General features: G+C 40.0%; 1 protein-coding gene across 15 annotated transcripts in view; it reads left to right on the plus strand.

Annotated features, from left to right (window-relative positions):
* GREB1L (GREB1 like retinoic acid receptor coactivator) overlaps positions 1–20604 on the plus strand; it is a 279671-nt gene that overhangs the window by 232280 nt on the left and 26787 nt on the right. For all 15 annotated transcript variants that reach the window (XM_053206245.1, XM_053206238.1, XM_053206241.1 and 12 more), the window contains 3 exons: positions 11674–11807; positions 14708–15047; positions 20464–20579. In XM_053206245.1, coding sequence (XP_053062220.1) covers positions 11674–11807; positions 14708–15047; positions 20464–20579 — 590 coding nt within the window. The remainder of the gene's footprint in view (positions 1–11673; positions 11808–14707; positions 15048–20463; positions 20580–20604) is intronic.

Consider the following 20604-nt stretch of genomic DNA (forward strand, 5'->3'; position numbering starts at 1 on the left):
AAGTCAAAAGCTGAGACAGGCTGAAAGCTAGGCCTCTTGCTCCAAACAGCCATGTTATGAATATAAAAGGCACCTGGCAGGCTTAGTCAGTTAAGCATCCGACTCTTGATTTCAGCTCAGGTCACAATCTCAGGGTTGTGAGATCGAGCCCTGCATTGGGCTCTGTGCTGGACATGGAGACTGCTTAAGATTCTCTTTCCCTCTCCCTCTGCCCCTCCCCAACACTCGCTCTTGCTCTCTCTCTCTCTCTCTCTCTCTCAAAAAAAGTGCTAACCCAGTGAACACATGAATAATAAGAAAGTAAAACACCTTATTGCTGATATGGAGAAGATCTGAATGATCTAGATAGAAGATCCTATCAGCCACCACATTCCCTTAAGCCAAAGCCTAATCCAGACCAAGGCCCTAACTGTCTTCAATTCTGGGAAGACTGAGAGATGTAAGGAAGCTGCAGAAGAAAGATTGGAAACTACCAGAGGTTAGATCATAAAGCTTAAGAAAGCTTATGCCTTCTGCATAACATTAAAGTGCAGCAAGTGCTGGTATAGAAGCTGCAGCAAGTTATCCAAAAGACCTAGATTATTAATGAAGGTGGCTACATGAAACAAATTTTCAATGTAGATGGAACAGCCGTCTATTGGAAGAAGATGCCTTCTAGGTCTTTCATAGCTAGAGAGAAGTCAATGACTGCCTTCAAAGCTCCAAAGGACAATCTGACTGTCTTGTTAGGGGCTACTGCAGCTGGTGACTTTAAGTTGAAGCCAATGCTCATTGAGCATTCTGAAAATCCTAGGGCCCTGAAGAATTATGCTAAATCTACTCTTGTCTGTGTTCTCTAAATGTAACAACAAAGCCTGGTTGACAGCACATCTGTTTACAACATGGTTGACTGAATATTTTAAGCCCACTGATGAGACCTACTGCCCAGAAAAAAAAGATTCCTTTCAATATATTACTGCTCATTGACAATGTATATGCTAACCTAAGAGCTCTGATGGAGATGTACAATAAGATGAATGTGGTTTTCATGACTACTAACACAACATCCATTATGCAGCACATGGGTCAAGGAGTAACTTCTTATGATTTAGGAAAATACATTTCATTAGGCTATGGCTGCCATAGACAGTGATTCCTCTGATGGAAATGGACAAAGTTAGTTGAAAACATTCTGGAAAGGATTCACCATTCTAGGTGATTAAGAACATTCATGATTCATGGGAAGAGGTCAAAATATCAGCATTACCAGGAGTTTGGAAGAAGTTGATTACAACCCCCGTGGATGACTTTGAGGGGTTCAAGACTTCAGTGGAGGAAGTCACTGCAGATGTGGTGGAAATAGCAAGAGAACTAAAATTAAAAGTAGAACCTGAAGATGAGACCGAATTGTTGCAATCTCATGATAAAAACTGAATGGATGAGGAGTTGCTTCTGACAGGTGAACAAAGAAAGTGGTGTCTTGAGAAGGAAACTACTCCTGGTGAAGATGCTGTGGAGATTGTTGAAATGACAACAAAGGATTTAGAATATTACGTGAACTTAGTTGATAAAGCAGTGGCAGGGTTTGAGAGGATTGACTCCAATTTTGAAAGAAGTTCTACTGGGGGCAAAATGCTATCAAACAGCATCACTTGCTACGGAGAAGTCACTCATGAAAGGAAGAGTCATTCAATGTGGCAAGCTTCATTGTTGTCTTGTGTTAAGAAATTGTCACAGGCACCCCAGCCTTCTACAACCACCAACCAAATCAGTCAATAGCCATCAAAATCAAGGCAAGACCCTCCCCCGGCAAAAAGATTATGATTTGCTGAAAGTTCAGATGATGGTTAGCATTTTTAAGCAATAAAGTATCTTTTAATTAAGGTATGTACATTGTTTTTTAAACATAATGCTATTGTACACTTAATAGACTATAGTACAGTGTAAACATAACTTTTGTATGTACAGGGAAACCAAAAAATTCATTTGACTCATTTGATTGTAATGCCTGTTTATTGTGGTGGTCTGCATCCAAACCCTCAAATCTCCAAGGTATGCCTATATATAAACAGAATCATTTTGTTGTACCCCTGAAAACTAATACAGTGTTACATGTCAGTTATGTCTCAATTTCAAAAAAAGAAAAAATACCACATTGTATACCTTAAATATATACAACTTTTATTTGCAAAAATAATAGACTGGAAGAAAACAATTTTATAAATTAAAAAACAATTTTTAATGTGTATTTATTTTTGAAAGACAAAGAGAGACAGAGCATGAGTGGGGGAGGGGCAGAGAGAGAGGGAGACACAATCTGAAGCTGGCTCCAGGCTCTGGGCTGTCAGCACATAGCCCAACGCGGGCTCAAAGCCATGAACTGTGAGATAATGACCTGAGCCGAAGTCAGATGCTTAACCAACTGAGCCACCCAGGCACCCCTGGAATAAGACAATTTTAAAATATCAAAATGCTCTGGGGATTGAAATGAGGGAGAAGTCCCACCCACTTAAGAGCATTAGAAAACGCGACATGGAGAGAGCACAGTGGCTCGGCCTTGCAAGAGAGGAAGGAAGGAGCAGACAGACTGAGGTGTGGGCTCTCCTGACAGCAGACAGCTCGGGCAGCACCACAGAGGAGGAAACAGGGATTTTTCAGCGAACACTAGGAGGATGAAAAGAAACTTGGGAATATATACACGGAAGCTTGAAGTCCCAGGCTGGAAAAGTTTACACTTATTACAAAGGCATTAATGATTTTCTTGTAAGGGCATAGTATTATTAAAAATATGGTTGAGCCTTGAACAACACAGGGTTCAGGAGGACCCACCCCTGCTCAGTCAAAAATTTGCATATAATTTTGACTCCCCCAAAACTTTACTAATGGGCTACTGTTGACCAGAAGCCTTACCGATAACATAACACCTATTTTGTATGTCATATTATTATATAATGTATTATTACAATAAAGTAAGCTAGAGAAAAGAAAACATTAAGAAAGTTGTAAGGAAGAGAAAATACATTCACAATACTGTAAAGAATCTGCATATAGGCAGAGCGACTGCCAGTCCTGCAGATCTGTCTCTTGCTTCAACAGTGTTTAGACATAACAGACCCAGGGATGCCCCTTCTTCCACCCTCCACCCGCCCTCCAACCTCTTTTCCAGTCACAACCTCCAGAACCATCTTCTCACCACCTTCTGGCTCCAGGAGTAGCTAGGACCAGTTTTTGAGCTTAGCTCCTTCCTTATTGCCAATCAACCATGAGCTCCTGGATTTGTCAGAATGATTCCATTAAGGTGGAGGCTGCCTTCAACTGCCTGGCCAACATTCATCTGCAGGGCTCCAACACCTACATCTCTCTGAGCTTCTATTCCAACCTCAACCTGTGGCTCTGGAGGGCTGAGAGTCTCTTGAAGATACAAAATCAGCATGGCAGCCATGCCCTTTTTCAGGATGTGCAGAAGCCCTGTCAAGATGAGTAGGGTAAAATCCTGGATGCCATGGTCTTGGAAAAGAATCCGAAGCAGGCCCTTCTGGATCTGCATGTTCTGGGTTCTGCCCACACAAATCCCCATCTCTGTGACTTCCTGGGGAACCACTTCCTAGATGAAGAAGTGAAACCCATCAAAAAGTTGGATGACCACCTGAGTCACTTCTGCAGGCTGGCTGGCCCCCAAAGCTGGGCTGGATGAGTATCTATTCCAAAGGCTTACTTTCAAGCATGATAGCTGAGAGCCTTTGGAGCTCAATGGCTTTTGAGGGACCCATGTGCATCCCACTGGATTTCAGGACTTCTGCCTGAGCCTCTCCCTGCAGCCACTAGGCAGCTTTTTAATCCCCCCGAAGTCCTCCCCCAAGCCCTGCACCGAATGGAAACAAAGCTTTTTGCAGAAAACAAAACAAAACCTTGTGTAAGTGGACCTATGCAGTTCAAACTTATGTTGTTCAAGAGTCAACTGTATTATCAGAATGCACGTATTTCTTTTATTCTTATACTAACAATGTAAATGCACAACTTGATGAATTTTCACAAACTGAAAGCACCTTTCAGCACCCAAGATGAAAAATCAGCACCCAAGATGAAAAAATAGAGCATTACCACTACCCCCAGAAGACAGGCACTACCCACCAAAGGGTAACACTCTTCTGGCCTCTTCCACCCTACATTTAGTTTGCCCAGTTTTGAACTTGAAAAAAATGGAATCATGCAGTTTGCATTCTTTTGTATATAGCTTCTTTTACTCAGCATTGTTTGTGAGATTCTTCTCTATTTTGCATGAGTCATAAAACATTCTTATTGCCATATATGGATTACACTGGGAGAACACCACAATTCATTTATCCATCCCATTCATATATTTCAAATAGTGCTGCTATAAACATTCTAGCACATGCCTTTTAGTAGACACAGGTATGTATTTTTGTCAGGTGTATATGTGGGAATGAACACATATGTTCAGCTTTAGGAGATGCTGAGAGGTTGCATTTTAAGGCACTTCATTAATGATAGAAGTCAAATCAAAGTGATTAAAAATAGAGAGATCAGTTGGGGTGCCTGGGTGGCTCAGTCTAAGTGTCCGACTTCAGCTCACGGTTTGTGAGCTCAAGCCCCACATTGGGCTCTGAGCTGGCAGTGCAGAGCCTGCTTGGGATTCTCTCTCTCCCTCTCTTTCTGCCCCTCTCCTGTTTGCACTTTCTCTATCAAAATAAATAAATAAACTTTTTAAAAAATAAGGAGATCAGTCATTTGACTTTTCTGATCATTCAGATTAAAATTAACAAATACATAGTGGTCCTAGAAAGAAGAAGAATGGGAGAAATGGTGAATTTTTTAGGATTTTTTTTTAGTTTATTTATCTTAAGAAAGAGAGAGTGTGTGTGTGCTTGCTAATGGTGGAGGGGCAGAGAGAGAGAGAATCCCAAGCAGGCTGCACACTGTCAATGTGTGGGGCCCTTGGGGCTCAATCCCACGAACATCATGACCTGAGCCAAACCCAAGAGCCAGATGCTTAATTGCCTACCTGACTGAGCCACCCAAGTGCCTCCCCTAGGATTTCTTTATTGGGGAAGAGGCAGCAGTCAGAGATGTCTTTGAGGTGATGCCTTTAGTTGAAGAAAAAGTTCAAGAGGAACAATGATCTGTGGAGAGCAGATGAGGTGGAATTTGAATGAGTTAAGGCTGCGATGAGTGCACTATCACATATGCACATTTGGAGTTTCTACTTTATGGCGCTTTATGACATAGTTTTGGAATATTTTGTCAAGAACAATGATCACGGCAATCCCTATCAAAATAACACCAGCATTCTTCACAGAGCTAGAACAAACAATCCTAAAATTTGTATGGAACCAGAAAAGACCCCAAATAGCCAAAGCAATCTTGAAAAATAAAACCAAAGCTGGAGGCATCACAATCCTGGACTTTAAACTGTATTACAAAGCTGAAATTATCAGCATGTATGGTACTGGCACAAAAACAGACACTCAGATCAATGGAACAGAAGAGAGAACCCAGAAATGGACCCACAAACACATGGCGAACTAATATTTGATAAAGCAGGAAAGAATATCCAATGGAATAAAGACAGTTTCTTCAGCAAGTGGTGCTGGGAAAACTGGACAGCGACATGCAGAAAAATGAACTTGGACCACTTTCTTACATAAACTCAAAATGGATGAAAGACCTAAACATAAGACAGGAAACCATCAAAATCCTTGAGGAGAAAGCAGGCAAAAAACCTCTTTGATCTTGGCTGCAGCAACTTCTTACTCAACCCGTCTCTGGAGGCAAGGGAAACAAAAGCAAAAATGAACTACTGGGACCTCATCAAAATAAAAATCTTCTGCACAGCGAAGGAAACAATCCGCAAAACTAAAAGGCAACTGACAGAATGGGAGAAGATATTTGCAAGCGACATATCAGATAAAGGGTTAGTATCCAAAATCTATAAAGGACTTATCAAACTCAATACCCGAAAAACAAACAATCCAGTGAAGAAGTGGGCAAAAGACATGAATAGACACTTCCCCAAAGAAGATATCCAGATGACCAACTGACACAAAAAAATGCTCAACATCACTCATCATCAGGGAAATACAAATCAAAACCACGATGAGATACCACCTCACACCTGTCAGAATGGCTAACATTAACAACTCAAGCAACAACAGATGTTGGCGAGGATGTGGAGAAAGAGGATCTCTTTTGTACTGCTGGTGGGAATGCAAACTGGTGCGGCCACTCTGGAAACCAGTATGGAGGTTCCTCAAAAAACTAAAAATAGAACTACCCTATGACCCAGCAATTGCACTACTAGGTATTTATCCAGTGGATACAGGTGTACTGTTTCGAAGGGGCACGTGCACCCCAATGTTTATAGCAGCGCTATCGACAATAGGCAAAGTATGGAAAGAGCCCAACTGTCCATCAACAGATGAATGGATAAAAACGATGTAGTATATGTACCTACGATGGAGCATTACTCGGCAATCAAAAAGAATGAAATCTTGCCATTTGCAACTACATGGATGGAACTAGAGGGTATTAATGCTAAGCAAAATTAGAGAAAGACAAACATCATATGACTTCACTTGTATGAGGACTTTAAGAGACAAAACAGATGAACATAAGGGAAGGGAAGCAAAAATAATATAAAAACAGAGAAGGGGACAAAACGTAAGAGACTCTTAAATATAGAGAACAGAGGGTTACTGGAGGGGTTGTGGGAGGGGGGATGGGCTAAACGGGTAAGGGGCCTTAAGAAATCTGCTCCTAAAATCATTGTTGCAGTATATGCTAACTAACTTGGATATAAATTTTTAAAAAAATATATTTAAAAAAAAAAGAACAATGATCACAGAAGCAGCTGGTGTGGATAAAATCATTGAAATAGACAATGAAGAGAACTACCTAAAGGGCAGTGAGGTCAAGGACTGACAGGTACACACCACTGGATTTGGCCTCAGGAGTCTTTGGTGACCTTCCAGGTAACAGTGTCTGTAGAGCAGAGCATTTGGCTGGAGGAAGAGCAAGGATAGCAGGGAGAAGACAGGGAGAGCTACTGGATGAGGGTCATTAGGAGGGCAGGACTTGGGGAGGGATATTTATTTATTTATTTATTTTTGCAGGAGAAGGGACATTTTTCCAAAAGACATAGTGATTCAGTATGATTTGTGATTTGTGACTCTCGGGATGCATGTTTCTTTTGAACAACATCATTCAGAGTTTTGTAACATTTTAAAAGGGTGGTCCCATTGACGTCTATTACAAGGTTTATAATACAAAACTAGAACTATAGTTTAATGCAAACTTAATGATTGGGGAAAGTTTTCACATCTAATTCCCATTTTTAGTATCTCTAGTTCTTGATCTACAAAGTCTTTGTAGATTAATAAAATACTGGCTCCAACTGATCACAAGCCATCTGTTTAATAACCCACCCCATAATTTTGCTAAGAAAGAAATTACACTGAGGACAGGTGGATGCATCCTATCCAGCAAGTTAAAATGCTGCATTTTAACTTGGAGCATTAAAATGCTCCAAGAACAGGCTTGAAGTAGGATTTTAGATTTTCCCAAAGAAGCAGGACCAAAGACGAGAAGGAAAGTGAAGACCACATACACAGAAGAGAAAGCTTTTCCACGGACTCTGTGCCAACAGCCGGATAAGGAGAGAATGCAAATGAATGACTTTTCATCCTGAAATGACTCATTTGACACAATTATCCAGAAGTCAACCAAGAACCCAGAAGGAAGGAAGCAAACAAATAAACAAAATGGCTTTCAAGCCTCCAAAACAGAGGCTGCTCAATGTATGTTTTAAGGCTCTGCTGTTTCGAAGAACATACTCTGGTCCTCTAATAAAGCATTTTTACTCTTGAAGATCCTATTCCAACAAGAAGGAATAACTGGTTTGGGGGGCAACGAAAAAATAATTAAAAGCTGTCAATTAAATATTGCTTTATTTTCTATCTTTTGGGCCTTTTGAATCACACAGTTGCTTATCTGTTTGGGTTACCAAAGAGCTCAGAAACAAATTTGTAGCCCACTTCTAACAAAATGTGCATTTTTGAGAGCACTAGCTTCATCCCTGGCCCAATCTTATTTCTCTTACCCTTGCTTTTTCTTCTTCTGACTGCTTAATTTATTTGTAATTTATTATATTTAAGATGCTGTATTACCTTTATGAAATGAGTTTGTGGGTGTTTAAAGAAAAATGCCAGCGGCACCTATGTGGGTCAGTCAGTTAAGCATCTGACTCTTAACTTCAGTTTATGTCATAATCTCATGGTTCATGGGATTGAGCCCTGAGTAAGGCTCTGTGCTGACAGCATGCAGCCTGTTTGTGATTCTCTCTCTCTCTCTCTCTCTCTCTCTCTGTCCCTCCCCTGCTTGTGCTCTCTCTCTCAAAATAAACATTTTTAAAAAATGAAAAATACCAATACATAATAAATAACAAATAGAGACTAAAACACATGGGCCACACGACAGCTAGGAGAAATGACTGGGAAAAATTAATGTAGAAAAGAGGAAAGAAAACCATTGTTTAAAAAAACACAGATGCATGAACTCAAAAAGCTTGCTGAATATTTTGGGACTATTTACATTTAAGGACATCTTGTCATACATCTCAGGATCCTCTGAGGGAATCTTTGTGTCACATCCCAAAATAGTTATTCATTTTCACAGTGATGACTGAGTCATCATGAAGGGGGGATAAATTAAATACAGGGAATTCTGCTTATGAAGGCAGAAAAGCATAGATTCCATTTTTAAATAAATATTTTTTTTTGTAAAAGAGTAAGATTTTCTGAATTACCATCATTAGATAACATCAGAAAAGTTACGTTTTTTGTAATAGGATTTTTGAGTTTGTTAATCTCCGGAGAGTTCTATATATAGCATATGTATCAGTATAGAGAATTGCTTCATGAGGGAAAAGTCTGACATGTGACTGTACCAACCTAAAAAATGCTATTCTTCAGAACATGCCTGAACAAAGCAAAGAGAAAACAAACCATCTGTTAAGTCACCATCTGCCTTAAGAAAGCAGGTCAACATTAACCACATATTAAGTTCATTTGAAGGGAAAAAGAAGTTTGGTTTCTGTCCCCAAGATAACTGTGGAGTTGATATCAAGTTGTATAATGAAATACAGTTTTTTCAGCTTTATTGAGGTATAATTGACAAATAAAATTATAAGGTATTGATTTTATTTTAACAATTGGTTATCGTGTTTATTTATTTTTAATTTATTTATAATTAACATACAGTATTATGTTAATTTCAATTCAACAATTCGATTCAACATAACGATTCAACAATTCTATACATTACTCACTGCTTACCATTAGTGTAGTCACCATCTGTTACCAAGCAGCAGTATTACAACATTATTGGCTATATTCCCTATTCAGTACTTTTCATCTCAGTGACTTCTCTGTTTTGTAACTGGAAGTTTGTACTTCCTAATCCCTTTTATCTACTTCATCCATCCTTCCATCCCCCTTCCCTGTGGCAATGAACCAGTTTGCTTTATTCATTCATCCATCCATTCATTCATTCATTCATTCTCTCTATATTTAACAGTCTTGGGTTTTTGTTTGTCTCTTTGTTTCTTTGTTCATTTATTTTGTTTTTTAGATTCTACATGTAAGTGAAATCATATGGCATTTGTCTTTCTCTGATTTGTTTCACTTAGCATTATAGCTTCTGGGTCCATCTATGTTGTTGCAAATGGCAAGATCTCATTTTTTTACTTTAAGTTTTATTTGAATTCCATTTTTAGTTAACATACAGTGTTTTAATTTCAGGTGTATGTAGTAATATAACACTTACATACATCGTCTGGTGTTCATCACGACAAGTGCCCTCCTTAATCCCCATCACCTATTTCACCCATCCTCCCACCCACCTCCCCTCTAGTAACCACCAGTTTGTTCTCTATACTTAAGAATCTGTTTGGGGCACCTGGGTGGCTCAGTCGGTTGAGCATCTGACTTCAGCTCAGGTCATGATCTCACACTCCATGAGTTCGAGCCCTGCGTTGGGCTCTGTGCTGTCAGCTCAGAGCCTGGAGCCTGCTTCAGATTCTGTGTCTCCCTCTCTCTCTGTCCCTCCCCTGCTCATGTACTGTCTCTCTCTGTCTCAAAAATAAATAATAAAAACATTAAAAAAAAAAGAATCTGTTTCTTGATTTTCCTATTCCTCTCTCTTTTTTTGTAAAATCTCATTCATTTTGTAATTGTAAAATTGTAAGATATTTAAAGTGTACATTGTGATGATTTGATATACATATACACATACATTGTGAAAGGACTCCTCCCTTCTAGTTAATTAATACATCCAACATCTCACATATTTATATATACATATAAATATATGTGTATTTTTTAGTAAGAACATTTAGTTTCTACTCTCTTAGCAAATGTCAATTATATATTATAGTGTTAACAACTATAGTCACTATATTATACATTAGACCCTCAGACCTTATTCATTTTATAGCTAAAAGTTTATACCCTTTTACCAACCTCTTCCTATTTCCCCCACCTACCCCCTGCCCCCCCCCCACCCGTGGCAACCACTCTTCTACTCTCTGCTTTAATGAGTTTGACTTTTTTTTTTTAAGATCCTTTATCTGAGTGAAACCATGCAGTGTTTGTCTTTCTCTAACTTATTTCACTTAGCATTATGCTCTCAAGGTCTATTTGTTACAAATGTCAGGATTTCCTTCTTCCTCATGACTGAATAATATTACATTGTGTGGACATATACATATACATACTATATCTTTTTTATCCATTTATCCATTGACAGACACTTAGTTGCTTCCATATCCTGGCTATTGTGAATAATGAACATGGAAGTGCATATATCTCTTCTATATCCTATTTTCATTTTCTTTGGGTAAATACCCAGAAGTGGGTATTTATTGATCAATGATTCAATTTTTAATTTATTTGAGGAACCTCCATATTGTTTCCCATGGTGGCTGTACCAACTTACACTCCCACCAACAAAGCATGAGCGTTTGCTTTCCTCCACATCCTTGTCAACATTTGTTATCTTTTTTCCTTTTGATAAACAGCTATTCCAACAGGTATGAGGTGGGGTGCCTGGCTGGCTCAGTCAGTCAGTAGAGCAAGAGACTCCTGATCTTGGAGTCATGAGTTCAAGCCCCACTTAGGGCCTAGAACTTACTTAAAAAAAAAAAAATTGAACAGGTGTGAGATGATATTTCACTACAGTGGTCACCAAGTTGTTATACATTAGATCCTCATTCTGATTTGCATTGCTCTCATGATTAGCAGTGTTGAGCACCTACTCATGTACCTACTGGCCATGGGCATGTCTTCTTTAGAAAAATATCTATTCAGTTCCTCTGCCTGTCTTTAAATTGGATTGTTTGGGGTTTTTGCTATTGAGTTATGTGAGTTTTTAAAATATATTTTGGATATAACCCCTTATCAGATATATGATTTGTAAATATTTCAACTATACTATAGGTTGCCTTTTCATTTTGTTGAGGCTTCTTTTGTTGTGCAGAAGCTTTTTAGTTTGATATAGTATCACTTGTTCACAATTTTTTTAACCTTCCAGGAAATAATATATTGCAGGGATTTCTCCATCCCTAGAAAACAAGACACATTGCATCCTCTCCTCACTGGATTTTGCTCTGTTTTGAATCAGGAGGACATGAGCTGTGAGGAGAAGTTGTACTTTGGCCTGAATGAATACAGTAAGTCTCTACAGTGGGGAATCACAAGTCCACTTTTGAGATGTGATGAGACTTTTGAAAAAATGGTGAACACACTCTTGGAAAGGTAAGTAAGGACCTTCAACTTTTACTTTAGCCATACTTGTGTATCTAAAATAGCCGAAAGTCTCTTATGTCACTGTCACAGGAAGTTTGGTGGAGCACCGGCTGTGCAGATCCCATGCAAAGGCAGAATAAAAATAACATCACCTAAGATGACCTTTTACTCACATAGGTTTTCTGTGATCATCCAAGACTAACAAAGGAAACTAGCGACCCAAAGTGGGACTTATCATGCTCCACTTTTCATGCTCTGAGTCATCTCCCAAGCATGTGACTACCAGGGGATTAGATGGGCAGAGGGATTTACTAATTAAAGACCAGTTCCTCTGAGGTGTGGCCTCCCCCACCGTATACCCTACACTTTTTCATTTTCCCCTCTTTCCTCCTCTATTCACACAGGCAAGTACCCTTAGATGACTCAGTAAAAACTGAACTTTACTATGAGAGTGGGAGTATAGACTGGAGAAAATTAGGAGCAATTAGATCATTGAAGTGAGTTCAGTTCCAAGGGTGTCTCCTTCAGTCCCTGACCTTGGGAGTTAAAGATCATTACTTTTCTGTCTCTTCTGCTTTCTTTTTATTCCCCAAGTCCAGGTCAAACTCCAGAAGAGTAAAGAGTTTTCCTATTTTTTTCTCTCTGATTTTGGATCATAGACTTGAAGCATCACAGAGGCATTAGAATTTACGTAACCTAATACACGGCCCTCCCTGCCCTCCGCTGCAATAGTCTGTCTGACCTTCCAGTGATGGGGGCAGTTGGACTCTTTTTGATGAGGCACATTCTAATTTTTAGTAGCTTTCATTCTTCAAACTGGCCCCAGTTGATCATAAGCCACCTATTTAACAACCTGCCCTATAACTTTGCTAAGAAAAAAGAAAGATTAAAAATGAGGACAGGGAGATACAGCCTATCCAGAGAGTTATTATACTGTGTCAAGAAAAGGAACAGCCTTGGAGTAGGATTTTATGTTTTTGCAGCTGTGGGATTTAAGAAGACTTAACCGACTCTGTGACATTAATCCTTCCACAGCACATGTGATCTTACTTTCCAGAATCATCCCATGAGTCTCCCTTTTAAGTGTTTCCCACCCACTGGCTTCATCTACCAGCTTGGAACGTACCCTCCGTTCTGGTAATATCATTCAGAGTCAATCCTGTCAACTTCTCTTACAACCTTGGTAATACTTACAAAACAACAATTACAGTTCAGTGCAAATATAACAGCTTGTGAAGACTATTCACTTCTAAATTCATACTTCTTTCAGAGTATGAGATCTAAATGCCTATGGATCAAAGTTACCATGTATTCTAACTTTGGCTTTCCTACCTGGCCCATCAAAAAACATTAAGCTTTAAACATGGATCTTGTGTGCTCACTTCTTCCAACCCAGTCACTCAAACTAATACTAGCTATAGTTTATTGAGTGTTTGAAGAACTTGCCCAGCATTGAGTAAACTGAAGGATTTCTTCACTTTTCCCCAGTCTACCAAATCCTTGCAATGTAAGGAAATGTTGTCAGAGACCAGAATGAATCCAGACACAGCTCTGTCCCTGACCAGTTGCATGATCTTGGGCAAGTAGCCAGGTTTCTCTCATCCTTTTAACTCATCCTCCTTCTGGTAGAAAGGGGAGTGGTCAAAACCAGGCCATCCACGGTCCTCTCCAGCTCTAAAGCACTTCAAAACCACGCTATTCGTTTGATGACCCTAATTGGTATTTGACCCTGGGTTTTTCTGTGCACGCCTGGCAGACCACTTGTCTTACTTTAAATAGAATTATAACGTGGAACAAAGGCAAACCACCCCATGGCCTACCCAGCTGCATGTGCTGCCAGCTGGCGACCAGAAAGCAAGTTCACAGGCTCATCCTCATTTCGCCAGCACCTCCTTTCTTGACCAGCACCTCTTCATGCCTGCAAGGGGGTCCTCTTTGTCCATTTGAACTTAACTGCCAGCAGGCCTGGCTTTCTGAGGAGTAACACACAAATGAGAGATTTATTTTCTGCCTGCTCTGTAATTGTAAAAAGTTCCAATTTGAACAAAGTGACCCTCTTACTTGGCAGTCCAGGCAGGGTGGGGTGGGGGTACCAATGGGTATTGGGATGATTCAAGGACACCCCTATTTGCCAGGCTCCCTTGACTAAGCAGTGCTCAGGTGATAGGAGGCTTCACCACTAGGGGATGCTATTTCCCCACTCAGCTCCAAGTTTTCTCCAGCACCAAGGTACACTTTATGGGAAGATGCAGTTGTCTTCTTTATTGGAAGATAAATTGCTGTCTGTGGAGTGGCTACCCTGAAATTAGTAATTATTAGTAATAATTATTATTTGTATTTCTGATATTTTTCAAACATGTCTCAATTTTCTTTACTGTAGTCAAGTATCAGAGAAATAAGCTGACAATACCATCATGCTAACTCAGTGCCACCAAGAGGTTAGGATCCAGGAATGATCCATTATGACTGTGTCAACAATTAACCTGACAAGACCAGTGCTTCTCAAATTTTAATGTGTATATAAACTACCTGGGGATCTTGTCAGGATGTGAGTTCTGATTCAGATATCTGGGGTGGGGGAATTTGGCATTTCTAACAAACTCCCAGGTGATACTGCCACTGGATGCTGCTGCTGGTCCATAGACCACACTCAGGGAAGCTAGGGGTTGCTAGACCATCCCGAAGCCTCTTTAGCTTGCTGTGCCTATCCCAACAGGTTCTGATTCACAGGCGTTGAAAGCTCAGCTTTTCCTTCTAGTGATGTGGGTTCCAAGGTCATGCTAGAGCTCAAGCCTTCCATTGACCAGTGACCCCTTCCCACCATGCTTAGCCTGTATTTCTCCCACAAAGACCTTGCTGTCTCAGCTGGTCCTGCTGCCTGAGTGCGAGCTCCCTGTGTTCTGTTGAAGGTACCCCAGGCTACACAGCATGGTCGTCCGCTGCTACCTTCTCATCCAGCAGTACTCAGAGGCTCTGATGGCCCTCACCACCATGGCGTCACTCCGAGACCACAGCACACCAGAAACACTCAGCATTATGGATGACCTCATCAGCTCCCCAGGAAAAACCAGAAGTGGGCGGGGACACATGCTCATTATCAGGGTGCCCTCTGTGCAGCTGGCGATGTTAGCCAAGGAGCGGCTGCAGGAGGTGCGCGACAAGCTGGGGCTGCAGTACCGCTTTGAGATCATCCTTGGGAACCCTGCCTCTGAACTCAGTGTTGCAACCCACTTTGTGGCACGATTAAAGGTCAGCAATGGTCAGACATCTCTCCTTTGAAATACCATTTTTTTCTGTTTTCTACAAATCCCACATAGGTGGCTCAGAGGCCTGAGTTTAATAGAGTTTTGCACATGTGTTGGTTTGATCTTCATGACAATGTTAAGACTAAACAAAGGGACATGTTCACTTCCCAAATTGGGAAGCCAGTTTATTAAGATTCTGTCAAGCCCCCTTTTTATCATGTGCATGCAGTTGGTCTTCCATGCTCTCCAACTGCAGGTGCAAAAATGAGATGACCCAATTTGACCCCATGTTTATTGACCTTGTTCAAGATGCATCTAGCACACGGCCATCTGTTTTCTCAGAAAAAAAAGGTAAGTTGTTCTCTCAGACCTCTGTGGGTACCATCAATTCACTAATTCTTTTCTGTCTACCTAGCCTGTCATCTCAGGTCTAGAGTCGGTAAAGTATTTTGTTTTATCTTTAGTACTCATATAGAGCTATTCCCCACCCTCTTGCATGTGGATTCTTCAACAGTTTGTTGTTTCATTGAACTTGCTTTGACACAGCCCTGAGGCTTGCTGGTCTGACTTCTCTAAGCCTACTACAGAGGGCTTAGTGCATGAGCACGGCCCCCTCCCCTCGCATGGCAGCGGGACTGACTACTTCTCCTAAACCCTCCTGTTAGGCATGGAGAAGGTGGGCCAGAATTCCTAAATCAACTAACTTAACTCCCTCCTTTATGCCCTGCTCAGGTTTTTCTGGGGGCCTTTATAATCCAATGTGCTCTAGCTATTAGGAAGCATTTAATAAAACAACTGCATATCTATCTACGTATGACACCAAGCTAAGTGTACTGTATGTCTGAGTTAGACTGGCATGGTATGTGTACCCTGCACACTAAAACCTGAGCTAAGTCGGGTTAAGAAAAATCCAGTTTGGCACAAATTTGATGAAAAGAAAGCACATAGTCTTAGGGAATTTTCATTTTCATCCTGGGCTTCAGTTTCTCATCTGCAAAATGAGAGAGTTGGATTGTATGATCTCCAGGAGCTCTAATTTGAAGATATTATTTCGTGTTCATAAAGCATTTTGCGGCGCACCTGGATGGCTCACTTGGTTGAGTGTCCGACTCTTGATTTATGCTCAAGTCTTGATCCCAGGGTCATGGGATCGAGCCCCACATCAGGCTCTGTGCTGAGCATGGAGACTGCTTGGGATTCTCTCTCTTTCTCTGTCTCTCTCCTTCTACCCCTCTCCTGCTCTTGTGCATGCTCTCTCTCTCTAAAAAAATTAATTAATTAAAATTGAAATTAAAAAAATAAAGCATTTTGCAAATGTAAACCTTTTATTGTATTCTATTAGTTAACCTAAATTGAATAATCCAAAATGCAAACAAAATATCTTGTATTAGCTTGATAAGCAACTAGAACAAATAAATCTAAAAATAGAAACCCTTAATTTAACGGAAATTATAACAAAATTTATATTTCATATGTTGATATAATGTTCACAACTTTTTTAATATTTATTTTTGAGGGACAGAGTGAGACAGAGCATGAGTGGGGGAGGAGCAGAGCGAGAAGCAGGGACACAGAATCCGAAGCAGGTTCCAGGGTCTCTGAGCTGTCAGCACAGGGGCTTGAACTCATGAGCTGTGAGATCATGACCTAAGCCTGATGTGGGGCTCGAACCCACAGACCAGGAGATCATGACCTGAGCCAAAGTTGGACGCTTAACCAACTGAACCATCCAGGCACCCCAGTGTTCACAATTTTATTTTATTTTTTATTTTTTTAATATTTATTTATTTTTGAGAGAGAGAAAGAGAGATGGGGAGAGGTAGAGAGAGAGGGAGACACAGAATCCGAAGTAGGCTCCAGGCTCTGAGCTGTCAACACAGAGCCTGATGCGGGGCTTGAACTCACGAACCGTGAGATCATGACCTGAGCCAAAGTTGGATGCTTAACCAACTGAGCCACCCAGGCACCCCTAGTGTTCACAATTTTAAGTGATGATTATAGACCATATAACTATGGAATTTCTAGGATGGATAACAAATGAGAGTCCTGAACTCTTCTTACAGTATAATTCATTGAGACATATGTCTTGAGACAATTTGAATGATACTAATGATTGGAAAATCTGGAAAGGCAAATAATCAGTGCCACTGTGTGAAGCCTCACAAACCTATTGCAGGGAGACGATTGAAAAGGATGTGAGACTGCAGAATCTTCTCTGGGCCTCCATGACACCAATCAAGTATAGCTATTTATAGTCTAGGTCATTTGTTCAGTCTTCAGAAATGCCAATTACCAAGTCAGTATACATCAGCAGGTCCTAAATAATTCGCCCCTCTGGGTCATAGTTTGAAAACCACAATCAAGACCTCAGGTTCCTTTCTTTTCCTTTCTTTTCTTTTCTTTTCTTTTCTTTTCTTTTCTTTTCTTTTCTTTTCTTTTCTTTTCTTTTCTTTTCCTTCCCTTCCCTTCCCTTCCCTTCCCTTCCCTTCCCTTCCCTTCCCTATTTCCTTAAGTAATCTCTATGCCCAATGTAGGGCTTGAACTCACAACCCCAATGTCAAGAGGCCTAACTGGCTGCTAGCAATCAGAATTACCTTTGGGGCTTTTAGACAGCAGCTGTTTTGCAAGCGCTGTTCTGAGAGCATGCCATACATTAAGGGGGGGCCCAAGTAATTCTCAGAGAAGTTATATCTCAATTTGTATGAGTAGCTGCCAGTCACCAACCACACAAAAGAGATTTTTGTATTCTCAAAACTGCTGGACTACATCAATGCATCCTGTTTATACTCTCTCTTTGTGTGGAAGTGAAAATATGCACTCCTATTGAAATGTTCATATCCTTAGCAAAACTGCCACTTGCCGGGTGATTTCTGCTTCACACATTTATTTCTAAGTCACCAACCTCCCTTACCATTGTTGGGTTGGCATGGGTTGCTGGGTGTGCCTTTTATCTGTAGCCTTGAGTAACATCCTCTGCTTCTTCTCCAATTGGATGGCCTTATTTCTGTGCTTCCCTCTAATTATCCTGTTATGTATTATGACTAACTTACAAGTATGATAAGCATTTTGAAAGGATACAAGGCTTAAATCTAGAAAAGGATACAAGGCTTAAATCTAAATAAGCCAGTTTCTCCAGAAGGCTTGTGAAGCTTTCATCAGATTTCTTTAGCCTTGAGCCCCATTTTTTCCTTGGAACTCAGTGCCCACCCAGTCTTTTGTGTTTGTATTAAATGCTCTGCAGTGAAGAGGTGCCTGGGTGGCTCAGTCGGTTGAGCAGCCGATTCTTGATTCTGGCTCAGGTCACAATCCCAGGGTCGTGGAATCGAGCCCCACGTCAGGTTCCACTTTCGTGGAGCATGCTTAAGATTCTCTCTCCCTCTGCTTCCCCACCCCCCACTCCTGCTCTCTCTCTAAAATAAAGAAAATGAAAAAAAGTATAAATAAATGTTCCATCCAAGAACTGTGACCATTATTCATCAGAAGTAGCAGAGGGACAGAAAAGCATGTTGTAGTGGTTTGGCTAGCTCTGATTGGTCAAGAGTAAAAATGAGATTTCTTTAATAATCTTTTGAAAATAAACCTTTTGTAGAGTAAAACATCCCTTATCCCATCATTATAACTTGACCTCATTGTTGATGGAACCATGACCTCTGGATGGTTTCTGGGAGGAAAATCCATTCAGGGAGAACCTCAGTGTCAGGAACATCATGAGTCCAATGTGAGGGTTATAAGTAAAATGATTCCTATTCCCAAAATTGTTTATTTTAAATTAGATAATGTTATTATTCATTTTGACATGACAGTGTATATAAAACTGAATTCTTGTAGATACCTTTCTTTTAATATTAAAAAAAATATTTTTGATAGGGGGCCTGGGTGGCTTAGTCAGTTTAGCGTCTGACTTCGGCTCGAGTCACTACCTCATGGTTCGTGAGTTTGAGCCTGTCATCAGGCTTGCTGCTTGCTATCAGCACAGAGCTCGCTTTGGCTCTTCTGTCCCAATCTCTCTCTCTGCCCCTCCCCCGCTCATGCTTGCTCTCTCAAAAATGAATATTTTTTAAATATATATATTTTTGATAGATTGGTTTTTCTAAGACAAGAAGAGTCTCTCAAATTTGTAAATCTGTGTAGGTCCATTGATTTCCCCCTGGTATGCAAATATATGATAAAAGACTGGACAACAAGGTCAGAATGCCTCCCGGTTTACAAATTATATATACTTTATTTGAATAATTGTGGGTATATTTATTTCTAAAGACTGTTTTATCTAGACATCAACAAATCATTAATCAAACCCTATTACATTATGTCTTGCATATTAAATTTCTTTTTATCTCTTTTTGTGTTTGGCAAAGGAAGTACCAGCCTATTTTTAAAATAAATTGTGTGCATTACTTAATAACCTCACTTCTTACTCTTTGTTCCCTAAAGCATTATCAGAAATGTCAATCTATTTCCTATAATTCCTGCTAGAAAGCTGTTATGAAGCATAGATACTAGATACTTTATAAAAGTAGTAGAAACCATCTTATCTACTTAAGAGATAGTCTGTTTTCCTTCTGCTCTAAAATAAAAATCTATAAGATCTTTTCACTTTTGAACATCTTTCAAGTTGGTGGGATTTTTTTCTTCCCACTGATTGACGTTCCATTTACTAAAGATATATATATACATGTGTATATATGTGTATATGTTAATCTGTATCAGAAGTTGATGATTAATAGATTATTTCTGGAACCATAAAACTAATTGCATTCCTCTTCTAAGTAAGGGTCAGCGTTGTTGTTTTTTTGATTGGTCTAGATTTGGTTATATTTTTAGCCTTCTTGAGAGAGACTTCTAAGAGCCCCAAGCCAATTATTATTTGCCACTTATTTTGACAGTCAGTATGGGGGAGGGGGGGGTGGGAATAACCATCAAGGGTAGCTAACTTGATGATTTTCTGGTGAATATCTGTTTTCATAGAGTTGAGATGCTTTTATTTGTCAGTCATAATTGAAACTGTCTTTTTCAGTTAATCATCCCCGAGAGTCTGTCCATTATATGAAGAAAATATATTTAAAACTCTTGAGGCAGGTAGTTTAACCAGGGTTTCTGTAAGGTTTGCATCACTGGCAGGGTATTTCATTGTATGTTTCTTTGATTTGTGTGGCTAATGCATGATGTATACCAAGATCTTCTGTTTTATCCTACTGAGATAAAACTAAAGGCCACATTCTTCTAGAGTGCTTCATTATGCCAATTTGTAGTAGCAATTTAGTATACACACACATATATGATACACACACACACACACACACACACACACCGGAAGTCATTTGAAACCACAAATGCATATAGAATGTGGACCTAGAAATCTTTTAAGAGGTGGAAACTTAAATAACAGGTTTTAATTTTATCATATGGGTCCCTTTCTACAGACCTGGAGAGGAAATGAACCAGAAGAGTGGACCCCTCGGACATACCAAGATTTAGAAGGTCTGCCTTGTATTGTGATACTAACTGGCAAAGATCCTCTTGGAGAAACCTTTCCCAGGTACATTATGAATAATTATTTCTCG

The sequence above is a fragment of the Acinonyx jubatus genome, chromosome D3, assembly GCF_027475565.1.
Source record: "Acinonyx jubatus isolate Ajub_Pintada_27869175 chromosome D3, VMU_Ajub_asm_v1.0, whole genome shotgun sequence".
Taxonomy (NCBI): domain Eukaryota; kingdom Metazoa; phylum Chordata; class Mammalia; order Carnivora; family Felidae; genus Acinonyx; species Acinonyx jubatus.